The 20337-nt window shown below is 55.3% G+C and overlaps 1 protein-coding gene across 2 annotated transcripts in view; it reads left to right on the top strand.

Annotated features, from left to right (window-relative positions):
• INPP5A (inositol polyphosphate-5-phosphatase A) overlaps positions 1–20337 on the top strand; it is a 178104-nt gene that overhangs the window by 102941 nt on the left and 54826 nt on the right. For both annotated transcript variants that reach the window (XM_079900603.1, XM_079900604.1), the window contains one exon: positions 13467–13530. In XM_079900603.1, coding sequence (XP_079756729.1) covers positions 13467–13530 — 64 coding nt within the window. The remainder of the gene's footprint in view (positions 1–13466; positions 13531–20337) is intronic.

Genomic DNA, 20337 nt, shown 5'->3' with positions numbered 1-20337 from the left:
GTTTATATATCAGTTTACGAGAGCCAGTAATGCAAGATGTGATTGTGCCTGGCTAAAGATGGCTGCTACGAGCGGCAGCAGATGTTACACTGTGACCTGAACCGGTGGGGCTGCGGCCCCGTTGGGGTCAGAGCTGCGCTATTTAATCAATGTGCACGCTTGTTCCAACCATCGAAATTATTTAAAGGGTTTTCAAAAGAGAGAGAACAAATCAAATCAAATCACAACTGTTGTATCTCATTCCGGAGTCAAGTGTAGTTTTTAAAATGTGGGCCTTGTACAGCATCTCCTCCCAGTTTTCATCTATTATCACAATAATTGAGTTTGTAGCTGGAATTAGATTTATCAAATTGTGTTATCCTCTTCAGAAATTGGAGAGGTAGCCTGGCAGGGCGCGGCAGAGTTAATCCGCTTTGCTGAAGCCCCCGGTGGCTCCACGGGGCCCATCCAGGCGGCTCAGACATCTTCCCGTCACCCTGGACACGCTGCAATTTCTCCTCAATCCCTTGTGCAAATAGTGACACTTGAATCGAGCATTAACAGGCTTAATTACTTTAAAATTGTCATTTTAATTTACACTGATCTAGTATTGATCATACAAGCAGAGATTAAGCTGTTCAGTGGAGCGGATGATGGGGAATTAAACATTAAAGGGCCCTCCAGGGGCTGCGCGCCGCCCGGCGGGAGCCGAAGAGGGATGATGCTTCCCGGTAATGAACTGGCAGCATGCGGGGACATGAATCTCGGGCTCCTGGAAAAGTGGAAATGATGGGGTTTGGGCGGCATTTGCAGGTTATTCATTCGCTGCCATGCATCAATTCTCCGGTGATCCATCTGCCTCGCCAGCGTTTATTTATCCAGCAAATTCCGAGCTGTGACCTTTTGGCTGAGACGTCGACCAGAAGTTGGAGGGGAGATTGTTCAGGTGTAACTTTTGTAAGTGTCTGTTATGTTTCCTTGTGTCTCGGTCACACCCAACAGACGCCTCCGTCTTTCAGATGCGCTGGGGATCTGGGCCGCGTGGCGACAGCGGGAGTGGCGGGGCCGGTTTAAGCGGCACTTTGGTCCCTTTTCAGACGACATGACTTGAGAGTCTTGCATTTTCACCAAGGAAGTCTTGGCCCTTTGCCACCTTCCGGTTCGCCTTTAAGTTTTCTTATAGTCAGAGCGACCCCCGACCGTACAGGTGCTGCTGGTGGAGAGAGCATGGAAATGAAGCGGAACATCCCCTTTTCAGAAGGAAGCACGTTGACAGACTCCTCCCGGCTCGCGCCAGAGCACATCAAATATCTTAACCTCAAACCGTTTCACTCTGTGGAGGTTACGTAATAAAAACTTAACGTGATTGGTTTTATGGCTCAGCAGGGAAGAATGAAAATCTGGATCCGTGATGGCTTTATTTTAAACAGCGGCCTAGAGATTGAATTAGAGCCTGATCGGGGAGGTGAAGAAACGCCGCTCCCTCGCTCAGGAGAAGCGTGGATTTGCACTTGGGAGCGTTGGAAGGGCTTTATCGTTTCTCTTCGGCGCGACTTACAGGCTTGTCTTCCTTTCTACTGGTCTTGACTAGCTCACCGACCGTCAGCCGCAGCAGTAGCTCTTTCTGGTTGGTTGGGCTCTGTGGCTTCTGCAGAAGCGGCCTCGCTCCGACGCATCACAGCGCTACTCGCTTTTACTGGGCACCTCCTGTTTGCCAGGATTGTCCCGAAAGCGCGACCGTGATCCCCCCATTTTATAGCTGGGGACTTGGGCACAGAAAGGCCAGAAACACTAGCGACTGGACCCGGTGGGCAGTCCAGAGGGTCACAGGCGCGGCCCCTGCAGCCCCGCCCGAGGCGCAGATAGACGGTAAAGAGAGGGAACGCACACGCGTGTTACCGTAACCCTCCGCTTTTAGACCTGCCAGCACATCCTTACAGAGGAGGGTGGGGCCTCAGTGACCCGGGTTCATAAACTAGGCAGGACGATTCCCAAGGACACTCCTGGGACAGGTGGCCGTGCTCTGTCGGGCCCTTTTCCTTGACAGCCGCGGGAGGGTGACGGCCAGTCCTCCGTGCGCTCGCCAAGCCCGCTTGGAGTGGCATTGACGCGCCCGTCAGCTGGTCAAGGGCGGGTCGCGAGGCAGCCGGCAGGACGGACTCCAGGAGGGCTCTCCTCTCTGGCACGGGACGAGGTGCCGCTAGAGGCTCCTTGAGACTGTCCGGGCACGGGGACGACAGGCTCGCAGCGCTGGGGTCTTTGCTGTGAGCCCAGGGCAGCTGTGCTCCATCACGGCTCTCCCTGATCTCGTTACGTGCGTTTCCCGAGGTGGCCCCAGCTCTCCTCGTCGGAGTCGGGGCGGGGGGAGGCTGCACGTCCCACAATGACTCAGTGGCTCCCAGTGCAGGTAGTGTCGCGCGTGCACACGGGAGGGCCTGCCCTCCGTGCCCTCACGGCCCCCAGCACTCGAGGGGCGTCCTGCGTCCCTGCCCAAGCGGCCCCCACCCCCCTGCAGTCTCTGCGGCCACCCCTGGCCAAGCCCAGGCCCACAGACCTCCTCCCGAGAATCCCCTCTCCCACCAAAGCCTGGCGCCGCCCCCAGGCCTCCGGATCCGCCTTCTGCCCGGGCCCGGCCCCGGGCCCCCTGTGTCCCCCTCACCACTTCAAGCCCCGTCCCCTTCCCACCGGCATCCACCCGCGTGTCAGACCCTCCCCTCAATCGTTTGCCAGTGACTCTGTGACCAGTGGGCAGGCAGGACGTGTGAGGCCCCGGCCACTGAGGACAGGGTGCACCTGGGCCTTGTCCACCCCATCCCGACCGTGCAGGGACGTTGGGCTCACGGCAGGGGGGACTCGGTGTCCCCACCGGCCTCCTAGGAGGTGCCGTCAGGAGTCCCCCCGCCATCGGTTTTTCCTACTGGGCCCGATAGTCCCCATCAGCGCACAGGCCAGTGTTTCCCTCTTTTATGGAGAAAAGCTCTCCCGACCTTCTCCTCCCCTAGATTCTCTATCCTGAGGAAACACTGATTTCTCTTACTTTCTAAGGGAAGGGAGCTCTGCGGTTCCGGGGGGAGTGCAGGCGAGGAGTGGTTGTCGCGCTGCTTCTCCGTGACCTCGTCAGTAGGGTCAGTAGGTCCCATTCCTGTCGAGGCCGCAGGGGGCGGCTGTTGTGACCTGGCCTCAGAGAGAGGCAAGGGAGGAGGGGCCTTCCTTTCACGTTATGGGCATCATGCTGCCCGCGTGATGTGAAATGTGGGGCGCATGGGAGCCACCGCCTTCCTGCCTTTATCTGGTGCAGCGCGGGGCGGGGGGCAGCAGGCTCACCGAGGGGGCGACGCAGAGACAGTGGGAGCCTCTCCCGGCTGACCGCCCCTCCCTGCTGTGCCATTGTATTCCCCGGGCCGCGGCGGGGGCTGCGCGTGGTGGAAGATTCTCACCATGCGCCCGGCCTGGTGGTCAACTCTGAGCGGCTGCGTCCCGATCCAGCGCCGCCCGCTGCGGGTCACAGCGGCCCTGCAAAGCAAACACGGGGCACACCTCCCACGCCACCGCTGGGGTCCCAGTAACGGGACTGGGGTCCCCAAGTCAGGAAGGGCAGGTGCGGGACGTGAGCACGGGGCGCTGCTGCAGGGCCGCGCTCTGGACCCCTGTGCTGCTCACCCCCGAAGAGGGCGAGGGGAGGAAGGTGGGCTGGAGCCAGGGCAGCGGCGGCCGGTCAGCGTTGGGCCGGGCAGGTGAGCGCGGGCGCCGAAGCCTGGGGGCCGGTGTTTGCAGCTGGCGGGGCCCTGACTCCAGGGAAGGACAGGAGGCCGCGCCGCTGGTGCTCCTTTGAGGACACTGTGTCCGTGGTCTCTCACAGACCTCTGTAGGCAGACTGGACCGGGCACCCCTACAAATGAGGCTTTCCTGGCGTGTTTGCCCAGATCACAAGGCTAGAAACTGCAGAGCTGAAGACAAGATGAATGAACTGCAGCAGGTGGGCCAGCAGAAAATGGTGAAAGGAATCGTGGAAAGACAAAGGGTGGAGTGGGAGGTGTGTGGTCTGACAGACGTGGAACTTGAGCTGAGGGGAACGCTGAGGGCATCAGTAGTCGTGTTTGAACAGAGAATAAGTGACAGTTTCTAGCATATAAGAGACAAACACACAAACTCTGCAATCCCAATGGGCCCCAAACAGGATAAAAAAACAAAATCTGTGTCCAGACAACAGATGATAGTGAAAGTGAACAGAGCCCTGGACAAAGGGGCAGAGACGGGGTCCCTCCCATGGGGCAGCCGTGACGCCGACGGCCTCCTTCCCAGCCGAGGCCGCGTCCCAGAAGGAAGCTGCTGGCGTAGGATCCCAGGTCCACAGGACACCTTCAGGATGGAAGGTGAAATCGACGTTTTTATTCAAATGAAACCAAAAAGGATTTGTCACCAGCAGACCCACCCAAGGGGCGATAAATCCTCAAGGACATTCTTCTTGCAGAAGGAAAAGGACCCCAGGTGGAAAGTAGAGGCCGGAGGACCGAGAGCGGTGGGCACGTGCGGGGCGAACGGGGGGGGGAGGATCGCCTGCAGTGTAGACGCGGGGTTGAAACCCACCAGCACCAGCACGAGCAGGCGGTGGTGTCAGTGGAATCAGTGTCCGCAGGGCTCTGCCACGTTGAGAAAGGGCTGTGAGGCTTGAGCGGCTGGGGTCCCTGCGAGCCATGCCCTTTGCAGATGCTGCTGTTTTAGCATTTCTGTGGGCTCAGGACTGGGTTAAATTATTTGAAACAGAAGTAGGTGGCAGTTTCCCAATATAATTGAAGTTTAAAAATCAATTAAACCTTTTCAGTAGCATTTTATATTCCCAGGCTTTTCTGATGGCAGAAGGTAGTTTGTAAACGGCGTGCGTCCGTGTTGGCTGCTCTTAAATGCATTTTACTTTACTTAATCCTACGTCCATGATGCTCATAGCCTGTTTCTCCAGAACATTTGGAGGAATGAGACTGTAATTGAAAAGCTAATGAGTTTTAGAAGACAAAAGCTGAGAGTCAGAGCTGTTTTAATAATTAGGATGCAAACGCTCTACATAATTTAATTGGCATAAAGTTGATTGATTTACTTGGTAAAATCGTTTAGACGTGGAAGTATGACAACAAATTTCATAATTAAATCTGTTGTTATTTTAAGTCTGGTATTTTTCTTTGCTCGTTATCAAAACTTTCCATTTGCAAAGGTATTATTATTGAAAAGAACGTTCATACCGCAAAGGAATCTCATTTGGGGACGAAAAACTTAGGTGATGTGCAGTTAAAGGTGCTTTGCGGGTACTTGCTGAGGGGCTCGGGGTCTGCGGCATTTCTCACCTTGCCTTGGAGGCTGATGGGCCCACAGCGTGAATTCTGTTTCCCACCTGCTGTCAGGCGTCAGCTCCTGGAACTTGTTAATCAGGCCAAGTCAGTAGCATTTCCCTTTTGAAAAGGAAGGTCCAAGGTACCGCCTTGAACAAAAGCGAGTGATTCCGTGGGGGGAGGAGGGTGTAGGGTCGTGGACAGGGGCATCTGAGAGCGTCTCCCAGGTGCTGGGTGGGTCCGGGGCCCCCACGAGTCCCTGCCCTCGGGGAGCAGCAGCTGCCTGGGATCCTCGGCTGTGGGATCCTGCCACAATTTCTTCCACATCACCACTGCCCCGAGCCGTGGGATCCGGGCTCGGTGCCCAGCCCCGGGCACTCAGTGTGCCGGCGGGTCAGGCCCTGTGGCCATGCCCCCTCAAGACCACCCCCAGGACACCTCCTGCCCTTGTCCTGTCCTCTTCCCTGACTCTGCCTGGCCCCCGCTGACCATTCCTGGTCCCCACTGACCCCCTGTTCTCATGACTTCCCTCTGTCCCTGCTGACCCCCCAGTGTGCTTACTGACCTCTCCGTGTCCCCGCTGACCTTCCCATGTCCCCGCTGACCCGCCGTGTCCCTGCTGATGGCCCCCTGTCCCCTGCCCTTTGCACTGGCTCTTGTCCGTCCTGGGGGGCTCTCCACACACCAAGCACCCCATTGACATCTGGGCCCAAACGTCTGTCCTGGACTCCGGGCCTGATGTCCCCCTGAGGTGTCTTAGGGCCACTTCAGCCCCAGCTTGTCTAGAGCTGGACGCCTTCCCTCCCGAACCCTCCCCGTCCCAGGCGATGGCAGAGCCCACCTCCAGCTGTCTGGGCAGCGCCCCGGCTCCACCTGTTCTGTCAGGATGTCCTGGGGATGGCGCCCCCCGCTCAGAGGCTGACCGTCCCTCCGAGGCCCCCGTCACCGCCCCACGCCCCGCGCCGCCCTCGGGCTCTCAGGCCAGACTTCGCGCTGCCTGAGTGCGGCTCGATATGGTGCGGACGGTTTGTGGGGTGCGTGGGTTCTCTGGGAGGGCTGTCCTGGGCCCAAGGTCGCCGTGCGCAGGTTGGGGTGGGACCAGCGTCCTTGCAGCGCGGGGCCATGGCGATGCGCCCTCCCCGCAGCCCGCCCGCGAGGCCGTCTGGTGACACGCCAGCCCTCTTCACGCGGCGACTGGGAAAGGTTAGCAGCATGTCACCCTGGTAGGGTTTGTCGCGGGCCAGGGGACGCTGAGTGGCCGTCGCCGCGGTTTGCCCCCCGTCAGGACAGCAGTGCTGGCACTGGGTACTGGGCAGCCCAACGGGGGACAGCACAGCCAGGCTGTGACGGGGCCCAGCGCCCGGGGGCACAGCATGCCAGCCGCTCTGGTGCACGCTTTGTAAAATGCTTTTTAATTCAGCAACGGAATGTCATTAACTTCGTAAGTGGATGAATACAGTGGACAACCGATTTGATTAACTTCAGATGCCGCAGTCGGCGGGAGACCAAATGACATTACGCACGTCCCTGGCGCAGGCGGGCTGCCTGGACTGGGGCTGCAGGGTCAGCGGGGGTCCGGGGGCGTCCTTCCGCGTTTAGCCCACAGGCTGACGTGGAGAGTCAGTCAGCTCCTGTTTGAGGTCGCAGAGCTGCTCGGAGAAGCAGCAACACCTCAACGCAGCGTCCCCGCGGCCGCCTGCTGGTGACGCGGGCTGACGCGTCCAGTCGTGCCGCCTTGTCCAGTTAGGCTGCCCGTCCGAGAGTTTATTATACGGCGAAGATCAATGAAGCTCTGCATTGATGGAAGCAGGAGCCTTGTTTCATTTATCCTTGTTTATAATCTAATGAATGTTATCGTAACTTTGCTTTGATTTATTACTCCATCTATTAAATTGTTTTAAGCCCGGAGTCTTGGGGCTTCACTCCTGTGAAGCGGTTGTTCCCCTTATTGGTGAAAGTCCTTATTCTTTGCAGTCAGGCTCAGCTTCATGGAGGCGCTAGAGGCTGCATTAAGTTGCCCTTTGAACTCTGCGCCTTGGCTCCAGAGCCGTGGACCTGTCTCTCATCGGGGTGTCCTGCGCCTCTGCGACTCTCTCGCCTGACCGGTGGATTCGTGCCACGTGCCAGGCCTTGTGCGGGGGACTCAGAGGTGACCGGACCACCCTCAAGGAGCTCCCTGCACTCCCGGTAAAGAAGGGAATAAGCACACAGCCAGAGTGGGCAGCACTGCAGAAAGACAGGGCTCTGTGGGGCTGCAGTCCGGGAGGGCTGCTCAGAGGAGGCAGCATTTCCATGGAAACCTGCGGCCTCAGGGCTCTATTCCCATGGAAACCTGTGGCCTCAGGCTCTCGTGAGAAGAAGCTGGCACAGCAGGTAATGCCTTGATGACGGCAGAACTTGGCCATCTCCAGGCCTGGGAGGGCCAGTGTGGCCAGAGCTTTGTGAGCTGGGCGGGCTTGTCGTGAGGAGGGGTGACTGGAGAGCAGAGGAGCACAGGGCCAGACTCCTGGTGGCCCTGGCAGCAGGTGGGGGAGAGGCGGGGAAGCAGTGGAGGAAACGAGGGTCCCACCTGGTGTGGGGCAGGGGAGGTTAGAGACACGTTTCTGTAACCGCGGAGTTCATGCGGGGAGTGGACGTTTGGGGCGGACGTGGTGGTGGAGAAGCAGCGGGAGGTGTCCAGAGAGAACGAGGTTTTCGGTGGGAGCAGGAGGGGGACCGGCGCCGTAATGTCTGAATCGGAGAGGCTGGACTCTTGCGGGAAGTCGCGTGGGGACTGAGTTCCCTGCACCTGAGGCTGGCCTCCGGGGCAGGCGCTGCAGGGTGAGCTGATGGCTGCTGCCACGTGGAGCTGGGGAAGAGACCCCGGGGAGGCCGAGAGTGGTGTCCTGACACCCAAAAGGAAGGCCCGTGCAGGAGGACGGGTCGGTGACAGGAGGACAGGTCCCATGTTGCTGGGAAGCTCAGGGTCCCAGAAGGTCTCCTGTGGGTTTGCAGCTGGGCCGGCACGAAGACCTGGCTTAGCGATTTCACCGGGTGGTGAGGACAGAGACCAGGGAACAGGCAACACCCTGGACACGGCACAGCAGACAGAATCCAGCGAGGTGTGAACATGGGCATCGTGATCAAGCCAGGCCGATGCCAAGAACGCAAGACTGGCTTAACATTTTAAAGTCTCTTAAAGCAACTGGCTGCTTTACCATCCAGAAGCCAGACCTCAATGTGGTTAAAGATATGTCATGTTTATGGGCAGGAAGACTGAGTAGTATCACCAAGACGTCAGCTGTCCCCGAGTCGATCTGTGTGTGTGATCCTAACTCCAGCAGGATGTTTCGGGTGTAATCTGGCCGTTGTTCTGGAGTTTTATATGCAAGTATAAAGGGCCCCAAATCACAGAAGCAATTGTGAAGAAAGGCAAAACGGGGCATTTATTTATGCTACTAAATATCAAGACTTATTATAAAGCTAAACTAGGAAAAAGTGCTGTTAGAAATAGACCAATGGAACAGAACCGAGAGCCCAGAGAACAGATCCCCAAACGGATGGAGATGTGGTAAATGAGTCGTCACATACGTAAAGGGGAAGCCGGACAGTGTGGAATTCCATGTGGAATGAAGTAACGCTAGATCTCCCCTTGCGCCATACCCACGAGTAAGTCCCTGTTATTGTAAAAACCTAAATGGGAAAGAAACAACCTTACACGTTCTACGTGGAATATTGAGACTCATTGTGGGATCAGACTAGGGAACTGTTTCCAAACAAGACATAAAAGCGAAACCATAAAGGACTATGTCGGCTACTTTGACTACCTTAAAAATAAAGGCTTTCATTTCATGGAAGATACCATAAAAAACTGACTAGGTAAGCCACAAGGAGTGGGGGAATTCTCTGTAATACCAGTAGTAGACAAGGGAAATAGAAAATAAGCAAAGGATAAGAATAAGGTGTTCACAGGAGAAACCCAAGTTTCCACTCCTCTTAAAAAGAGGTGCTCAGCTGCACGAGTCTAAGGAAAATGCAAATAAGATGACAGTGATGTGTAATTTCACCCCAGTCGGCTGGCAGAGATCCAGGTGTGCCGGCACCAGGTCCTGGCGAGGGTGTGGGGCAGCAGGCGCTGCTGGGCGCCGTGTAGAAACCTGTGTGGAAGATGCCCATCCACCGTGACCCAGAAGCCCCAGCCGCGTGTCACGTACACGTACATGCACATTTAATGCACGCGGGTGTGTATGTCTCCCATGTGCTCAAGGACACTGTGCAATGTTCGTTTTAGTATTGGTTCTAATAGTGAAAACTTTGGAAGCAGTCTTCATGTCCAACAGCAAAACTGGATAAATAACTTTCAGTATTATTGTATATTGGATCTTATAGCATTAAAAATAAGCTAATGTTACATGTTGCAACATCAAACGTTTCTCAAATAGAACTTTGAATGGAAAATAAAACAAGTTCCTTAGCCAAAGCAATGTTGAGGAAAAGAAATGGAGCTGGAGGGCTCAGACTCCCTGACTTAAGACTGTACTACAAAGCTACAGTCATCAAAACAAGTTCCTGAGGAGGGAGTGGGTACGATGGTGCAGATAAAGTTGGTGAAGGCTCTGAGCCCTTCCAGGGGTGCCCTTGACCTTGGTCACCGACACTGAGGATGGCAGCCACCTCTGGGGGGACAGTTGCGTTGGGAGTGCCCAGCACAGCGGACGCCTTGGAAGCCCCCACACAACCTAAGGCCTTTCTAGAGCAGTTGCTTCGTGCCCTGCTCCCCCCACAACCCCCATGCTGACTTCTGTGCCGATCTCTTTATTCCTTCGTTCTGTTTAAACGCACTCTTTTGACCGTGTCTGTTACCTGGGCGCCACGCCCTGTGAGGGTGCAGGAGCTTCCGTCTCTCAACATCGCGAAGCCCCTGTGTGGTTTTCGGCGTGGTTTGCTTGTTCTCCTTGCTGCGCAGCGCTGCACTGCAGGGCTGGAGCACGAGTGTGTCTTCACCTTGTTAGGCATTTGGTCGCTGGGTCTGTTGGTGTTTCTGGCAGCGCCGCCTGCCTTCCCGTGCGTGTGTCCTGAGAGCCCCGGCTTCCGAGAGAGAGCTCTGTGTGTGTGTTTATGCACGGCTTCCCCTGGATGTAAACTCGCTGTGAGGCCGTGGAGCTGTGCGTCTCCCCATGGCTGTGTACTCAGAACTTGCAGGTCCCCCATGTTATGAGGGCTGGGTCCCCATCACAGCCACATCCCATCACTCCCCATGGCAGGGTCCCCATCACAGCCTCTCGTGTCCTGAACTTTGTTCTCCGAGGGTGGAGATGTTTGCGTCTGATCCTGTTGGAATGTCAGTGCTGAGCTGAGCACAGCTGCTTCCCTGACGCCACAGCGCGTGTGCACACGCAGGGCCGTACCTCCTTTGGGGGCCCTGTGTCCACGGGGCGCTGTCTGCTCCCCAGGACGGAGCAGGTGACATGTCAGGGGTTCATCATAACCTCCGAACCAAGGGGCCTTTCCAGCCGTGAGCCATCCCCGCCCATCGATGCTAACGCAGAGCAGCTCCCGACCTGTGGTTGCTGCAGGCTTGAGCATCAGTTATCAGCTGTGTCTTAGGAAGTTTTTATCGTCTTCTCAGATGCATTTATTTTATTTTTTTAAAAAATGACATGTTGAAAATGCTTTATCCGTAGAAACAGTGTAATGCAGTGCCTTCCGGGAGGAGCTGTGTTGCATTTAAAGGCAGTTGGCCTTCCCGATGGGCAGATTCCCTGGCCCTAGGCTGTGTGTGACCCCCTGGCTCGCCCTCTCCTGTCCTAGAATGCAGCAGCTGGCTTCTCGGGGAGCCCCCTGCCTGGGGGATGGCGGTGGGAGTTCCCTGGGACTTGGAGGAGGGAAGCTCCCTTCTGCAGGCGCCCTGGGAGCTGAGACCCGGCCTTCTTGTTCCCACGGTGCCCTCAGGGGCACTGTTAGCGCCTTGGGGTCGTGTGCGAGAAGCACGTGTATGGTTTCCTCTTTCATTGCATCCGGAGAAGAACACTTCGCTCCTGTGCCCCTTCCTGCTCAGTCGATTTGACTTGAGGGTTCGGAACTGTTTGAAAGCCAACTGGACGTGGGGGCCGAGGGCTAACATGTACCTGGGCCGCTAACATCGGCGCAGAAATGATCGGTTAATGAATGTCTGATCCGTTTGCAAATAGAAGGTGGAGGGGTGTTTCCAAGCAGTAGCTTTTGCCGGTGAGTCCCTGGCCCGCAGCGGGTGGGCGGCGGCTCCGTCCGTGGTGCCCTTCGCAAATCCACACTTCGCCGACGTCTGCGGATACGTGGCTTCCTGTCCAGCGTCGGGGACATCTGCCTACGGCCCCATCCCGTGCCCTGGCTCTGTGTATCTGCAGAGCGGCCTGCAGCTTTCAGAGCTCAGCTCCCGCAGGCGAACGAGCGCCCAGGTGTGGCCTGTGGTCCCGTCAGCCGTTAGCCAACCTGCTCCAGGCAGGGGACTGGCTTCGCAGCACTGCAGACCCTCGAGGATCCAGTGGAGCCGGGCAGGTGGGACCAGGAGCCACACGGGCCGGATCCGGTCCACACCCAGCACCCCTTCAGAGCCCTGTCGCGAGAACTCTGGCCTTGGGTCCCCGTAGCCGCGGGGTGAGGCCGCCCCTGAGGCCATCCTGCTGCCAGAGGTCAGGGCGCCCGCCCTGTGTCTGCTGCTCCGGGGACACAGGAGCGGCTGGACTGCATTTCGCTAATGGAGAATTAATAAGCACTCTTGACAGTCAGGTTTATAAATATGTAAAAAGTATTTTAATTGTTTCTAGCAAAACAGGCAAGGAGTCAATACTCTGAGACATGACGAACACACTGCTGACAGGTGCGGGGTCAGAGGACCCGCGAGCCGGCGTCCCGTCGGCAGGCTGCTTCCCGCCACCTGTCCTCACAGCCTGTGACAAATGGGCCCTGAACTGTATCGATGGAGTCGGTCAGACGTTGAAAAAGTTGAGTTGAACTTTGACTTGAAATATTCATTAGAGCTAATTATGGATTTTCTGACTCTGTGAGTTACAGCTCTGCACCTGGCTTGGCAATTGATTTTCCATTTATTTACTGTAAACTTCTTAATATCATGTTAGCTTTATCACATCCAATGAGGCAATAGCTCAAATCTTTGCAATTGCGTTATTTACTTACGCATTTCCTGAGTGCTTTCTTTACCCAAGCAAACGGGAAGACATCCGTTTGCTCGTGGGTGTGGTCCTGCAGCTTTCCAGGGTCCAGTACTGCCCACGTCCCTCTTCTTGGAGGGGCCTTGACTGTCCGCGGTCAGAACAGAGAGCGGAGGCTCGTCCTCGGGTGTGTGCGCCAAGGTGCCCAGATCCTCTCAGAGAGGATTCGGGGCAGAGACCCGATGGGTGAGTCTGGCAAGCAGCGTGTGCGCTCCGTTTACTTTGTGCCTGCGCCGTGGGGAGCCTGTCGGCACTGACCACATGCCTGAGTCCCCGTCACACACATGGATACACACGAAAAAGATGTGTAACTACACACGCGCACACACACACCCGGTTAAGTATGAATCCCAGGTAAACAAGTGACTTTTGGCGCCAGATGCCCCATCCCCACCGCAGCCCGGTCCCTGCACTTTGGCCTTTTCCTGAGGGGGGCGAGCAGGGCCGACTCATCGCCCAGAGCAGCTCCTGGCACCGGCGGGCGCTCCGTGGCCGCTCGGGCTGTCGATCGTGGATGGGCAGGGCCGGTGGCTCCGGAGGCTCTGAGGTCGCAGCTCAGTCCTGAAGGATGAGCAGGGATGGGACCGGGCAGCGGGCGGCTGGCCCGCCGAGGGGCAGGGGGAGCCACGGCGAGGCTGTGCTGCCCGGAACGGAGCCGTGTCCTCACTCAGGAGCCACCCACTCTGCCCCGACCCTCGCCCTCTGGACCACTGGACCCTGCAGCAGACGGGAGGCGGCAGGGGGCGGGGCGGGTGCGTCCACAGGGGAGATGCCTACTCGGGGTTGGCTGGGGCCGGCGCTCCTGGCGTCCTGGGTCGGGAAGTGTCTGCGGCTGACTGTTGAGTTTGGGGGCTGTGATTGGGCTGCAGTGAGCTGAACTCTTTTTCTCACCCACAGAGCTTCCTAGTCACCGCTCAGGACTGCTTTAGAAACGCTCCCGTGCTGGCCTCACTCCATGTCTCTGTTTGCTCTACAGGCACTAGGAAGCTTTTACTTTCTTCACGAATCCTTAAAAAACATCTCCCAGTTTGACTTTAAAGGTAAGACTCCATGTGTGCTCTGCTGTCTTCTGGGATTCTCCATCTTGGTGGACCCCCGACCCCCTGCCCGCTAGTCTGGCTTCTCCTGGCCCCTCCCACCCAGTGTTCCTGCGAGAGCACCGCATGGTCTGGGTCTGATCGAGGGGTTTGCGCAGTCACTAAGCAGGGAATCGTGAGGACACCTGCTTTCTGGCTTCTCTGAGGCCGAGGTGGCCGGCCTGTGCTGGGCGGCTTCCCCCTCCCCGTCCCGCCCCGCCCGCGGCCGTCCCAGCCCGTTCCCGCACCTCTGCCACCCCTCACGGCTCTGGCGGGTGACTCTAGCTTTCCTATAATACAGTCAAGAGGAGAGGGAAGTGTTTTGTGTCTGTGTACCTGTCGAACGTGAGAAAGTAAAAAAAATGAAAAACACAACTGGAGGGTAGCATATTTCAGAAGAAAATGGGCGAGAGCATATGTTTGTGGCAGAGCTAGAAAATGTAGCCCCGTGTTTAGTGGGTAAACGCTGTGTGTCTGTACTGAGAAGAGTCACCTAAGATGCTCATGACACGAGGGCGTGTGAGTCTGTCCCCTGATCTGAGGAGTTGCCGTCCCTGCTCCAGTCAGTCTGCGGGATGCGTGTGCATTTATCTTCCACGCAGGGTTGTCTCTTCATGTTACATGTAAACCCGTCTGAGCTCCACTTGGGCTGTTGAGCCAGGTCGCATTAATCTGAGATGCCTCCCGCGGTGAGGTAACTGTGGGAGCGGCTGATTGTGTCGGTTTGTTCAGGTTCATTACCACCACTCACTCGGGAGACGGCTCGCACTCTCCAGGTTGGGAAGCGGTGATTCCATCAGCGTTGAGAACAGGGTCCCAGCCAGCAGGTGATGTTCACCGGCCCTGTAGCCTGAGCTTTCTCTGCTCTCGAGACGCAGCGTCTGCCTTTCCTGCCGAGGAGCTTGGAGTGGCCCAGCAGACCTGGCGAGAGCCGGGGCCGGGGCCGCTCTTCCCATGACCCTTGCAGACACTGGACGTCAAGTGTCCTGTCCTCGGGCTGCGGAGCTGTGAGCAGAGGGGCTGTGCAGACACAGCGGCTCCAGACGAAGCTGAAACAGAACGGCTTGCACTTCTAATAAACCTGCACCTCAGGCCCCACAGGTGCCACGTCTGCTGAACTTTTCCTTCTTCCAAGTAACCATTTGCAGACGTATTTTATTACTAAATCAAACTCGTCCGAAAGTACCTGGCTAGCACACAGCTTATTTACAGCTGTGCCTTCGAGGTACATTTATTTGACTCTAGCGAAACCTCCACGCTGCCAGTGACAAGAACCATTATAAGATGGGCAGCGGCTGTGCCCTGAGCAGGCGAACCTGGCGGGAGGCTGTGTCGAGTCTGAAGACACCCCGGGGCGTGGCGTGGCAGGTGTTGCTGCCGACGGATCCCCAGCGCGGGCGAGGCCGGGGTCTCAGGCAGGCGTGGGCCGCCGGCCCCCGCTCCACAGCCCCGGCTCTTCGAGGCTCGCACTTCTGCCTGGAATTGAACTACAGCAAAAGCAATCCAGGTTTGTGAAGTTTGAATCAACTTTTGAAAAGAAACAGCCTGAATTTTAACAAATGTGTTCCTACTTAGAAACTTGAGCTGAAAAGGGATGAAAGGGACTCCAGTGTCTGGTCCAGCACGTGATGAGCTTGGAAGCTGTCACTCAGTCCTCAGGAGAGACAATCCAAACAAGCTGAAAATGGGTGATTCTTCTCAGGTCCCTCAGAGGAGCAAGGTCACAGGGCAAACTGCTGCCCCCCAAACCGGGGAGACAGACAGACGGGCCCAGAGAGTCAGAGCCCACTGAGCAGAGAGCACCGCACGGTCAGGACACTAAGACAGGCCGAGCCTGGGCAGCTGGCAGGGGACGCGCACCCGGGCTCAGGGCCTGCGCTGTCGCGGGCTTTACCTCCTGGAAGCTAACCAGGTTCTCACGCCGAAGATGAGAGAAAAATCCCCAGACCTTTCTGGCAGGGGAGGGGAGAGTAGCTGTTGTGAAGTGTGCCCAGACAGCTCTGTTCTTCTTAAAGGCCTGCCCGCAGGGAAACCCTGAGCCCAGCCCACTGGGGTCTGATCAGGGCCTAACCCACGGGGCAGGGAGATAGCCGATTGCACCTCCTCTAGCCTTCCTGTGCAACCTGAGAAAACAAGAAGAGCCAATGAAGTCCAAAATAAGCAGAAGAAAGGAAATAATAAAATTGGAGCCTATACGTCAGTGAAATTGAACAGAGACACTCACGAGAGAAAAGCAAAGAAGCCAAAAGCTAGTGCTTTGAAAAGATCAATAAACTTGGTAAACCTTTAGCCAGGCTAACCAAGAAAAAGAGAAGACACAAATGACTAGTATTAGAAATGAGAAAGGGGTCATCAGTACTGATCCTGTGGGCATTAAAAGGATGATAAAGGTATATTGTGAACAAGTCTATGCCTATAGATTTGATAACTTAGATGGCCCACTTCTTTGAAAGATACGATCCACCAAAACTCATTCAAGGAGGACTAGATGGTATGCATGGGCCTTTGTCTATTGAAAGGAATTCAATCAATAAGTAATAACCTTCTAAAAACATCAGGCCCGATGGTTTCCCTGGTGAATTCCACCAAACATTTAAGGAAGAAATTATACCAATTCTCTACAATCTCGCCCAGAGAATAAAGGCAGAGGGAAAACTTCCTAATTCATTCTATGAGGCCAGCCTTACCCTAATAACAAAACTACATAAAGGTATTACAAAAAAGGAAAACTATAGGCCAGTATCTCTCATGAACAGAAAATGCAAATTCCTCAATATAATATTAGCAACTCAAAACTAACAATGTATAAGAAAATTATACACTATGACCAATTCAGATTCATCCCAGGTATGCAAGCCCGATTCAGCGTCCAAAAAATCAGTTAATGTAATCCGTCACATCAGTAGGCTAAGGACGAAAATCACACGATTATATCAATAGATATAGAAAAAGCATCTGATAAAATCCAACACCCATTTATAATAAAAGCTCTCAGCAAACTAGGAATAGAGGAGATCTTCCTCAACTCAATAGAGAATATCTACAGAGATTCTCCACTAACATCAGAATCAATGGTGAGAAACCAAGGTCAGTAACAAGGCAGGGATGGCCACTCTCACCATTTCTCTTCAACATCATACTGGAAATCTTGGCTAATACAATAAGACAAAAAAAAAGGAAATTAAAGGCTTATTGATGGGAAGGGGCTGTCTTAATTCTTAGGTGACATGTTTACATAGAAAATCCCAAGGAACCACCACCACCAACAGTAGCAACAAAAACTGGTACCAGTAAGCAAGGTTGCAGGATATGAGGTTAATAATCATAATCAGGGGGGTTGGGGCCGTGGAAGTGCTCTGCGTGCCCCTGCAGCGGTGGGTGGTCAGTGGCTTTCCTCGATACCAGCATTGAACAGGTAGAATTTGAAATTAAAAACACAATATCATTTACCTTAGCACACATATAAAAAGAAGTACTTAGGAATAAATCTGACAAAATATGTATAATATCTACATGAGGAAGACTACAGAATCTGATTGAAGGAATCAAAAAAGACCCAAAGAAGTGGAGAGATAGTTCATGTTCATGGGTAGGAAGCCTCAGTATTGTCAAGTTCTTCCCAACTTGATCCATAGATTCAACACAAGCTCATTCAAAATCCCAGCAAGTTATTCTGTGGATATTGACCAACTGATTCCTAAAGTTTATGTGGAGGCAAAAGACCCAGAAGAGCCAACACAATATTGAAGAAGAAGAACAAAGTCGGAGAACTGACACTACCCAACATCGAGACTTTCTATGAAGTTACAGCAATCATGATGGTGTGGTGTTGGTGAAATCGGAGGACTGACACTACCCAACGTCGAGACTTTCTATAAAGTTACAGCAATCAAGACGGTGTGGTGTTGGTGAAAGAAGAGTCAGACAGATCAATGGCACAGAAGACAGAGCCCAGAAATGGACCCACACAAATACAGTCAACTGATCTTTGACACATGAGCAAAGGGAACAAAACAGAGCAAAGAGACTCTTCTCAACACGTGGTGCTGGAACCTGCCGGACATCCACACACACAAAAAGGAATCTAGTCACAGACCTTACACCTTCACAAAAACTTAAAATGGATCATAGACCTAAATGTAAAATGTGAACCTGTAAAACTCCTAGATGATAACATAGGAGAAAATGTAGGGGAATCTTGGGTGCAGTGATGACTTTTTAGATGCAACACCAAAAGCATGATCCATGAAAGAAATAATTTTAAGTTGGACTTTACTAAAGTGAAAAACTTACATTCTGCAAAAGACACTGTTAAGAGAATGAGAAGACAAGCCAGAGATGGGAGAAAATATTTGCAAAAGGCACACCTGATAAAGGACTGTTATCCAACATATACAAAGAGCTCTTAAGATTCAACAATAAGAAAGCAACCCAATTTAAAAGTGAGCTAAGGATTTGAACAGACATCTCACCCAGGAAGATATACAAATAGCAAATAAACATGATGAAAAGATATTCAACATCATATGTCACCAGGGAAATGCAAATTAAAACAACAATTAAAACCACTACACACCTATGAGAATGGCTAAAATCTGAAAACTTGACAACGCCATGCTAGCGAGGACATGGGGCAACAGGAGCTCTCACTCACTGCTGGTGGGATGCAGAACCGTCCAGCCTCTTTGCAAGACAGGTTGGCAATTTCTTGCAAAGCTAGACATACTCTTACACATCCCTTGGCATTTACCCAAATGAGTTGAAAACTAATGTCTGCACAAAAACCTTTACAGCAATGTTTATAGCAACTTTATTCGTAATTAGCAAAAACTAGAAGTAACCAGAATATGTCCTTCACAGATGAACAAATAAACAAGCTGTGGTCCAGAGACAAGGGAATGTTATTCAGCAGTAAAACAAACTGAGCTATCAAGATACAAAAACTCAGGGAGGAACCTTTTAGGAGGAACCTAAAATGTGTGTTCCGACGGAAAGCAGCCCACCGGAGGAGGCCGCCTGCAGTACGTGGCCAACGACTGAGGAAAGGATGGAGACAGTAGAAGCGTGGCTGGTTGACAGGCGCTGGGGGAGGGAGGGACGGACAGGTGGAGCAGGGGGGTTGGGGCCGTGGAAGTGCTCTGCGTGCCCCTGCAGCGGTGGATACATGGCGTCGTGCGTTTGTCGGGACCCCTAGCGCGTACGAGCCCACCAACACGAGATGCTGGGAAGCTGTTCGGGGGGCGGATGGGAACTCTGCACTTGCAGCTCAGTTTCTGTAATCCCCAAACTGCTCTACAAATACAGGCTCATTTTTAAGAAAGAGGCCTCCTCCGCCCCACCCGCCTCCTCCGCCCCCCCCGCCCCCCCCCGCCCCCCCCGCCCCAGTCTCCTTCTCTTTCCTCAAGGGAACTGGGGTTTCATCTCAGCAGAGCTGCCTGCTGCTGCAGCAGCCCCTGCCCTGTCCTCATTCCCAGGAGCCTGCAGGTGGCTGCCCATGCCTCAGGGCTGGTCCTGCACCTGTGCCCGCCTGGCTCACCGAGGGCTGGTGCGTCTGCCCTGTGGGCATCCATGCGTCCCGAGGCTGTCCGTTTGGGGGGGCGTCCACCCCTCTGCAGCTCATGACCCGATGCCCCCAGTGGGCTGTTGGGGTGATTCAGCCTTTGCTACGAGGATTCCCATCCTGAGCAGACCTTTAGAAAGAACTTGCTTTATTCTCAGGTCCAGGCGATACTGGCGGTTAGCAAAGGGGGTAGGAAGGAGGGATAAAGAACCCCCTGCAGGGCGCCCAGACGGTGGGCCCGCGTGGCCCCAGCAGCAGCTCGGCGCCTCCCAGGGACGAGCCCGGATGTCGGGAGGAGGGGCGTCCCTAGGACCCGGCAGAGGCAGCCGCTGCCAGAGGCTGGACCTCCGCCCGGCCCTCACCCTCCTCAGAGGCCTCGTGGGGGCCCAGGGCCACCCCTCACTCCTCCTTCAGGCTCAGCTCCGCCCTGCTCCGGGGCTCCCCTGACCGCCCCCCAGGTGACACCCTCCTGTCCTCCACACTCGGGGAGTATCCACGTCCCATGTCCTAACCCACGTCCATCTCCCCGCCTCATGCCCAGGCCCACTCTGCGGGTCGTGTCTGCGTCCCATGTCCGCGTCCTCAGCTTCTGGCCGGGCCCCACGGCACTCAGTGGACGTCCTGGTGCCCACTGGTGCAGGGAGGGCCCAGGAGGGGAGTTGGAGGCCCGGGTGGGGTGGAGGGAGGGGCGAGGCGGGTGGGTGCACACAGCAGGCCGCAGCCGCCTGCCAGCCTGGCGCCCCGGGTGGTCTGTGCGGGACAGGCCTGCCGTCAGCAGGAGCGGTCAGCTGCCCCGCTCTGGGGCCGGGGTGGCCTGTCCGCCTCGCGAAGGGGAGCTGGACGCGACGTGCCGGTGACGGCAGGTGTGCCCCGCAGACAGCACTCCCCCCGCCCCCCTGCCACCCTGGTGCCGGCTGTGCGGGGTGGTTTGATAAACGCTGTCCTTCCCCGGAGATGGGTGGGTGGCTACAGGAAGTGCCTCGTGTGGTTAACACTCCTGCGTCATTTCCCGCCGCAGGTGGGTGTTATGAGTGGGTCGTGGCTTCGTGCCTTATTAGTTTACACTGGCCTGTGCCCACCTTCCCAGGCACCAGCCTCCTGGCTCGTGGGTTCGCCTGCGTTTCCCCCGATGGGCAAACCCGGGGGTGGGAGGGTAGCCTCAGAGCCAGCTGCACCTGTCATCTGAGGCTCGTCTCCGTGGTTTGGGAGCC

Source organism: Stenella coeruleoalba (genome assembly GCF_951394435.1).
Source record: "Stenella coeruleoalba genome assembly, chromosome: 16".
Lineage (NCBI taxonomy): Eukaryota > Metazoa > Chordata > Mammalia > Artiodactyla > Delphinidae > Stenella > Stenella coeruleoalba.
This window is presented reverse-complemented; position numbering and strand designations above follow the sequence as displayed.